This window comes from Echinops telfairi, unplaced genomic scaffold (genome assembly GCF_000313985.2).
Source record: "Echinops telfairi isolate 266 unplaced genomic scaffold, ASM31398v2 ScPeMD7_7420;HRSCAF=8458, whole genome shotgun sequence".
NCBI lineage: Eukaryota > Metazoa > Chordata > Mammalia > Afrosoricida > Tenrecidae > Echinops > Echinops telfairi.
The window spans coordinates 50630242-50638759 of NW_022111320.1; the positions used below are offsets into that span (position 1 = coordinate 50630242).

The 8518-nt window shown below is 53.5% G+C and overlaps 1 protein-coding gene across 2 annotated transcripts in view; it reads right to left on the minus strand.

The window, feature by feature from the left end:
• Positions 1-5550: 5550 nt before the first annotated feature.
• Positions 5551-8518, minus strand: part of CUNH3orf62 (chromosome unknown C3orf62 homolog) — a 3694-nt gene continuing 726 nt past the window's right edge. For both annotated transcript variants that reach the window (XM_045297615.1, XM_030887670.2), the window contains 3 exons: positions 8297-8518; positions 7132-7217; positions 5551-6042 (listed from right to left, as the gene is read on the minus strand). The exon at positions 8297-8518 is cut by the window's right edge. In XM_045297615.1, coding sequence (XP_045153550.1) covers positions 5777-6042; positions 7132-7217; positions 8297-8518 — 574 coding nt within the window. In that variant the 3' untranslated portion in view covers positions 5551-5776. The remainder of the gene's footprint in view (positions 6043-7131; positions 7218-8296) is intronic.

Here is an 8518-nt window from a genome sequence, read left to right on the forward strand (position 1 = left end):
GGAAGACTTTCAGAATTTTCTCATTTTCAAGCCAGGAGAGTAGATGGCATTGGTGTTAGAAAGCGATGGCCCTTGGTTTCTTGTTATTTTTACATTTCTTATTCTCAGGGAGGGGGTGTCCCCACAGAAGGCTGTAGGAGTTGAATTTGGCTTTGATCCCTGTGGTAGGCCCCAGAGTAGGCAGGTCTCAGTATATCCTCTGGCCTTTAGCAAGGACCCACCTGCAATCACAGGTACCCCTGGAGGGCCAAGGAAAGTTGGACTGGGGCTCAGCTGAAGCTGCCCTTGCCGCCCCGCTACACTCTTTGAGCCCCCACTGCCTGTCTGCTCACCATGTGCTCTGCAGGCCTACCCTGCTGGCCTCGCTGGTTTGTGCCCGGAAAGCAGGGGAATGGGGGAGGGGGGTGGGGGGAGTCAAGCCACACAGAGGGTCCCTCCAAGCCCCCCCGGCATGCCAGAGGGCTGACCACACACAGGTGGCGGCTGAACTGTAAGCATGAAGCTTGTAGGCCAAAGGAGTCTGGATCAGGAAATGTCTTTATGACATTTAAGTGGATTAAAGTCTATTTTCATTCAAAGCCCTGCTGAGAGAACTCCGCTGCACCCCCATTTACCACTCTGCCCTTCTCATTGATGGGTCGCTCCAGCTGTGAAAAGTCGTCTCACCTGTGGCAGTGATAAGATCCTGTCTTTGGACAAACATTTCCATGCGCGCGCCATTTTTCCATGAACCGCCTGAAGCCCCCTCCTAGACCATTTTTTGGACTGAAGTCTAACATCAGAGTAAGCTGGGCACTGTGTAGAAGAAGCGCTAAGCGCAGCTCCTAACCAATTTACAATTCTGCGGCCTGTTCGGGGGACCATCAGGGAAGGCTATCCTGAGGCTGCTTTTATTCCTAGGGCTTATATTTTAATTTCTTTTATTAGCTACCGTGTTCCTGCCAGATTTGGTGAGCTGACACAGCCCAGGCTCATCCCCTGAGGCACTGCTGCTGCTCCAGGGTGGGGTGCTAGGAGGGCTGTGGGCCGTCCCCCACCCACCCCAGAACACCGCCCGCCCGGTTCTGAGGAGGGAAATGAAGCTGACCAGCAAACCTAATCATCATGATAGTTCAGTGTCAAGTGGCAGCTCCCCAAAGAGGCCTTTCCTGATGCCTCTTTCCTCATTTGCAGGGTCTCGTCTCAGCTGCCTCATCTGAAGCCAGGTATTCAATCATGTGTGTGCTTGGGTCACCTGCCTGGCCAGTGGAATCTAAATGCCAGCTGCAGGAGCTGCACCACCATGTCCCTGCTGGTTCCCACATCCTGGACAGAGGCCCACACAAGCAGACACTTGACAACTACTTGGTTTTCAGGGGTTCCATCCTGGCTCATTTAAACAGCTCCCTGCAGCCTGACTGGCTAGCACCCTTGGTGTTTGCCTCGAAAGTTCTAAAGTGTGCTCTTTGAAAAAGGCCCCAGACCTTGTCCACATCTCTTGCAGGTCAGCTCCACACACTTCTCTGCCACCCAAAGTCCCAGAGACCAGCAACCTGTCTGCCCCGCTGTCAGTTTTGATAAACATTTTCTGTCGAGCCTTAGGCCCAAACATCTCAAATCAAGCACTGACCTAGCTGGTCTAGGACAGAGAGTGCTTCCTTCAGAGGGCCATGATACGTTCTCAATTCTGTCACCAGAGTAAGACTTTGTTTCCTCTGTAAATATTTAGCCGGAACCTAATATATTAATGTCCTCCCACATGTTGCAGAGAGGCGGCGAACTGCAGAGCCTCCGCTTGTCTCAGGACAGCCCCTGCTCAACAAGACACAGCAGCCTTGCATGCACCTCTTCCACCTGTCATGGCTGCCACGCTAAAGGTCCTGGCTGGGCCCTTCACAGTGCCAGCGATGAGCTGGAACTCGGCCCTTTTGCAAATGCTCTGCTTGGATGATGCTGGCCGGTCAGCACATGCCTGGCTACAAAAATGGGCTGGTGTCTGTCTCCTTCCTCCGAGTCCCCTTGATTTCTGCCTGGGGTGGGAATGCACAGCCCAGGCGTGCACAGAGGAGCCAGGGCAGGTGGGTCACCCAATACATTTTCCGGCCCCCTCGGCAGAGTTGGCAGGTCCCATGGCCTCCTTGGACCTTGTCCACTTCTCTTTCTCAGGCCAGCTCCACACACTCCTAACTGCTCACTCTCACTCCGCCCTCTTCCTACTCCTGTGGCCTCCTCTTCGGCCTTCCCTTCCGGCCCCTGCTCTTTGCACCCTCCGCCTCTCCTAGAAGTTTCTTCTGACCAGCTCCTACCCTAAGTATCCTTCCACAAAGCTTCTGTAGGCAAAGCTGATTCCTCGTGGCTTTGGCATCGCTGGTGGGCTGTGGCTGGGGTGGTGGGGGGCACTTTACAAGGTAGGGTGGGCCCACTTCCCACCTTATCTGGGCTGTAGCTCGACTTTATAGTTCGCAACTAGCAGGCTCTTAAAGATTCTATTTATTCTTGAGTCTGCCTTGTTTCTATTTTGATTCTGTAATCCAAATTGCAGTTTGGTGTTTCCACGGAAACAATCTGGTGATTGTTTGGCTTGCCAAGATGAACTGCGGGGGAGAACCAAATGACGTAAAACATTTATAAAGTTTCTCCGACACGGCCAAGGCCAACTCTCATCTCCCGGAGAAGCATTTGGCCCAGCTGGTTGCAAACCTGCGGACAGATTCCTGCTCCCCTGCCAGCTCACATGGAAAACAGGAGGGAAGGCCTCCCTGGGGCGCCACAGGAAGCCAGGCCTATGAAGACAGGAGCCGACTGCCCAGGGAATTGAAGCCCCCCCACCCCCACCCGCCTGCCTCTCTAAACCTCACGTGCCTGAGCTCAGGCCTCAGCTGTTGGATTGCTTTACAAAGCAGCTGTTTCCATGGAGAGAGGATGGTCCTCATTCAAGAATTCCAGGGTGAATTAAATCTGAATTGTCACAGAAACCCTTTGCTAAAAGGAGGAAAACTTGCCTGTCCTGACAGAGAGCCTGACCTTGTCCTTCACTCCCCACCTGTGCCCAGTCTTCTTCCCACCGTCCTCCCCACCCGCCCTGCAGAAGCAATGGTCCCATCTCAGCCTTTCCTCCTGGCTCGGGGATGATGCCCCAACACACTCACTCCCTTTACAAAGCCCCTCCTGGGGAGGGGCCTGTCTCTGGGAGAGGCTGAGATCCTGAGAAACAGCTCTGTGAGGCCTAAAGCCCCAGCGCCTTCAGGGAAGCACTGCCCCCTGCCGGGTCTTGCTGAGCACTACCCTTGGGGAGCCTGAGCTGCCGCAGGTGTGGGCAGGTGCCTGGTCCCAATAGCAATAGCCATAGCTGGTTAGGAAAGATGAGGTTTCAGAAACAAAAGCAGCGCCCCCAGCACCTTTACATTCCTTTTACAGAAAGGACCGTGTCTGCTGCAGATAGAAAATACAAGGGGGGAAAAGGGCCATAGCCCCCATATTCCTATACCTTCCCACACGTGTTCATACACATAAATGTCCACGTTTTCTTCCTTATTAGTACATTGTTAATTTTAGATGACAGAAGAGTTGGACATAGTTTTTATACATCCTTCCGAACAGGATAACATTCTCCTGTTATCGTCCATGACTGTGGTGCACCTGTCCAAGCTAAGGAACCAGCACTGGTACGTTTCTATTAACTGCACTCCAGACTTTATTTGGATTCTACCAGTTTTCCCTTTAATGTCCTCCTCCTGCTCCAGGATCTACTTCAGGACATCCCAGTGCATTTAGTCACTGTGTCTTCTCTCTCTCTTCGGATCCCACGTCTTATTTTCCACGACCTGGGCCACTCTGAAGGAGCCCTGCTGATGTAGTGGTCATGACCCAAAGGTCAGCAGCTGGAACCACCAGCCAGCCCTCCGGGAGAAAGAGGAGACGGGGCTTTCTACTCCTGAAAAGTTAGTCTCGGAAACCCACAGGGGCGGTTCTACCGTCACACAGGGTTGCTATGAGGCAGAAATAACTCGATGGCAGTGAGTTTATTTGATTTGCTAACTTTGAGTACAGGCCAGGTTACCTGTGGAAGGCCCCTGACTTGGGTCTCATGATTAGACCAGGGTTTCAAGAACACCAAAGAGGTGACATGCCCTAAGTCACTGCAGCCTGGGGCAGGTGACATCCACATGACACCACGTGCTGAGCTGGTCCTTCATCACTTGAGAGTATCTGCCAGGCTTCTCCACTCTTTCCCCACTCGTCTTTCTGCCTAGTTCTGCCTTGAGGCTTTGGGGTGGAGAGATGGGCATGGAGGGCGTGGCATTACGCTCTATTAATTAAGCTCCCTTAAGAAAAACTATGTGTTGTAGAACATACTATTTAAGATGGTCTCAGAAACCTGTAGAGAAGTTCTCTTACAGGGTCACCATGAGTTACATTGTCTGGACAGGAATGGGTTCAGCTTAAGACTTTTTAAACAAAAATATCAAGTAGCCCAATGTCTACCCAGCCTGCCTGTTCTACACCGGACTGGGGACAGTGGCAGCTGGATACTGTTAAGATTTCTGCTCAATCCCTCCTGTTCATCCTGCTCATGGAAAAGAAACCAGGCCTCCAAGAGATGTGGATGCTTACTGAGGGGCCACCTTCCCTAAGAACCGAGTGGTGGATGGTCCAGATGGGAGTCGGCACACAGGCTGGTGGGATGGTAAGGGCCTGGCCCTGCCATTGCTCCCAGGGGCTCGCTCGGACTAGGACTGCTGAGCTGGACCTTGCTCGGACAAGGAATCTTTAGACACAGAGCCAGGGTGCCACTATTTCTGAAGCCTTCCCAGCAGTGTGCTTGGGCTGGTCACCTGCCTGGCAGGTGGCCCTGTAGGGTGGGTCCTTTGGCCACTGGACCCCAAGGACAAGAACGATCCTCCCCAGCTCTTCTTCCGTCTGGCCTGCCTTTGCGTCTTGCAAACCCTCCCTGTGCGCGCCTAAGCCACCTTCCCGCCCAAGTCCAAGAGCTGGAGACATGCTCGCTGGCTATAAGGTTTCCAGAGACGGTCACAGTTTAAAGGATTTGCCCAAATAACCTCAGGAGAGGGTCTTCCTTTCCAGAGGGTGGGGCTGGAGTCAGCCCTGCTAAGCTGTTGCCTCTGCTTGATCCCAAAGGTAGAGCAGCTGGCCCTTCTCTCCCACAACACTGTCTCTCCAGCAGGGTCACTGCAGTGGGAGCTTCTTGTGGCTTCTCGAGGGCTCCAGTGGACAGATGCGGCCCAGGTAAGAAGGTGGATGGGCAGGACGGACCTAGGTTTATTTTGCCCTCCCCAACCCCTCCGATGAAGACCCAGCTTGTTGGCATGGCTGTGGGTAGAGGTGGGGGGCGAGGGGGGAGGGGGAGCAGGGCACAGGAAGGCCTCATGGGGCCTTGTTCCTCATCCTGTCAGGAGGGGAACAAGGATGCTGTCGGCCACTCAAGCCCTGGCCTGTGACACTCTCGCAGGGGTCCACATTAAAGAACACAAGAAACACAGCAGAGGCCCATCACCCACCCTGGTCTCAGGTGCTGGGTGTACTGAACAGCCATAAAAACATTCAAAAGTGTAAAAAACCAAAAAAAAACTAACAGTCTTTAAGTAACAGAATATCAAAACTGGGATCTCAGCACAAAAAGGGGCACAACGGGTGTGGTTAAAACTGGTGTGGCAATTCACAGGTGACCACTCCCTGAGAACGCAGGGCCCGGCCACTGCCGCCACGGCTGCGACTGCTCGGGCTGCACGGGCTCCGGACCCCCAAGCCTCACAATCACAGCTAAAAGCACAGCGTCCTACTCAATGTGATACTTAAAAGAGTTCATCAGGTTGTAGTCCTCCTCCAGGTCCAGAACCGTCTCAATGATATTGTGATCGTCAAAAGCCTGCTTCAGCCCCCCAGGGTCAACGTCCCAGGCCTTCCGAGGGCTGTCGTCCACGAACAGGGCCCAGGCTTCCTCCTTGAAGGGAGAGCTGTCACAGCGACCACACATGCGGTTCAACTCGTTTTCAAATTCTAGTTTGCCAGCCAGTTCTTCAATAGTCCGGATGCTCGTATGGTCTTTAAAATAAGAACATTCAGCCTTATAAGCCCAGTGAGAGGTTTCGGACATGTCAGACACAAGTTTAAAAGCAAGTGGTCAATCTTCAGGTATCGTGCAAAATGGGGCACTCCCACCTAGGGCAGGCAGGCCCACAGAGTGGCCAAATGAAGGTAGACATTTATCAGACCCCAACTATCTGCCAGCCCCCAAGGACAGTGCTCAGAGAAGGTCACAGAGCTGTGCCTGCCTGTCCTGGCTCCCAGGGAACTAACTCCCTGACCTGCAGGAATAAGGTGTGATGGGTACATGGCAACCCATGTACCATGGCCAGGATCATGGAAGGGGCAGGGCAGAGGCATTATGCCACCAGTTCCTCTCTGGGGAGAGGAGGGCTTCTCCAGATGGAGTGGTGGGCTGGCAGGGGTCATGCTTTGTGGTCTAGAGCCAGCACCTCTCCGCATCCAGGCCTCCTTTTAACCCCCAGAATCTGGAAGCCCTTCAGAACAAACAGCTTCAGGCAGTGCCCAGGACACTGCATCCCCTAACTACCAGGGGACTTCTAGAAGTTTGTGGGAAACGGAATGAAAAGATCACGACATTTTGGATGCCCTCTCCTAAGAGTTGTTTGTTCGCTGTTTAAAAAGTCCACACCGAGGACGCGTGCGTCAAACAAAAGGTCTGGAGGGACATCCAGGGCCTCTGTGGGCAGGGACTCTGTCAGGGGGAGGACTTGAAGGGGAGCTTTTGGCTGATCTTTCTGCCGACTGTCTTCACCCCCTCAGCCAGACTGCTCTGTCTTCTCTGCCTCGTGATGGCCTTCCTCTGTCAGCGGAGCTGTCACACCACAGGGCTGCTGTCTCTTTCCCTGGGGGCTTCCCTGTCCTGATGAAATGGCCTGACTGCTGTCCCCACCCCAGAGGTGGTCCTCACTCTGGGAGGGACAGGGCTAGGGTTTTTTTTGGCTCACTGCTCTGCGGACAGATCTTGCCATGAGCACAACAAATCTGCCCACTGAAGAGCGTGGCTTCCAATCAAGGCTATTGTTGCATCAGGAGCCTGCGTGAGGGGCGTCTCCTCTCAAGGAGATGCCCGTCCTCCATACTCACCTATCATATCAAGCAGATCCTTTGTGACTTCTTGACTAGAATTGCTGAGTGGCATGTCAACCTTCAACTCTCTCTCCACATCTTTCCTGCAGCTCCAGGGTGGGAGGGGAGGAGGGAAGGAGGGAGGGAGGGAGGGAGGGGGGAAAGGTGGGGCGTTAGCTCTTCCTTCAAGAAACTGTCAGAGGGACTCAGTGTTAGCTGCACCTTAAGGATGAAAACTTGTTATCCACGCTGCAATTAGAGGCTACTCAAAAATGGCTCAATCAGTGACATCATGCGGGCTAGATTCATCATGGCCATCACGGACTGTGCCTGAGGCAATAACGACAATCTCTGTGCGGCTCCAACTGTAAAAACCAGCTTCATTCCTGGCCCACGGGGAGCCCGGATGGCAGCAGGGCCTGAGTTTCCTTCTAAACATATCACTCACTGGCTGCGAGCGTGTCCCTTTGTTTTCCCCTCCAGCCATTGCTGACTGGTCTCCAGCTAACTCCTGCACTTCCCTTAGTTAAGTGGTTCTCCACCTGTGGTTGGAGACCCCTTTGGGGGTCAAAAGACCCTTTTTTTTTTTCTTCAAAAGACCCTTTCACAGGAGTCCCCTGATTCGTAACAGTAGCAAAATGACAGTGATGAAGTAGCCACGAACTGTATAAAAGGTCGGGGCATGAGGAAGGTGGAGAACCTCTGCGTTAGTTCATGCAGTCTGTAATCCTGAAAGCAAAGGGGGTCTTTATAGGGGCCTGTTGTGAGTTTCAGCCTGAAAGAGACGCTCAGCAAAGTGCTAAGGCAGTCCTGGCTCTGGATCACCTGGGACAACTTGGCCACCTGAAGTTCCCTGGAGGGCAAGGTCTAAAAGAAAGAGCTGCGGGCAGAAGCAATACAGCCTCAGGTGGTGTGGACAACCAACCCCCGCCCCGTCCAGGAGGAGCCGCTGGAATTAAGGGGGAATTGAGATTGTTTCAGCAGCACAGTGACTGAAGAACCACATACCTTAACTTTCACACCCCCTTGAGTACTGCAAAGTGGTCTTTGGGACAGGATGGGCAACCACCTGCTTCTGGGCCTTTCTTAAAACTGGGAGCCACCAGGAGGAGCTAGGGCTGGGTCCTACACTCAGCAAGAACCCCTAAGGGCACACTGTAAATTTAGATTAGATTAGAATCACCTCAAACTTTCTTTTCTCCAGTTCTCCCCATCTCCCGCAGCTCTCCAAAACGGCCTTTCGGGTGCCAAAATGGAGGGGTGCACCAGGATGTTTTCCTTGCTGATCAGAGGTTTTCGTTGGGGGCAGAAAACGTGTGCTTTTGCACTCAGCTGGGCAGGGCCAGGGGCGAAGGCGGGGCTCTCGTTCTCCAGGGCGGCGGCGGCGGCGGCCCCCGGGCCCAGC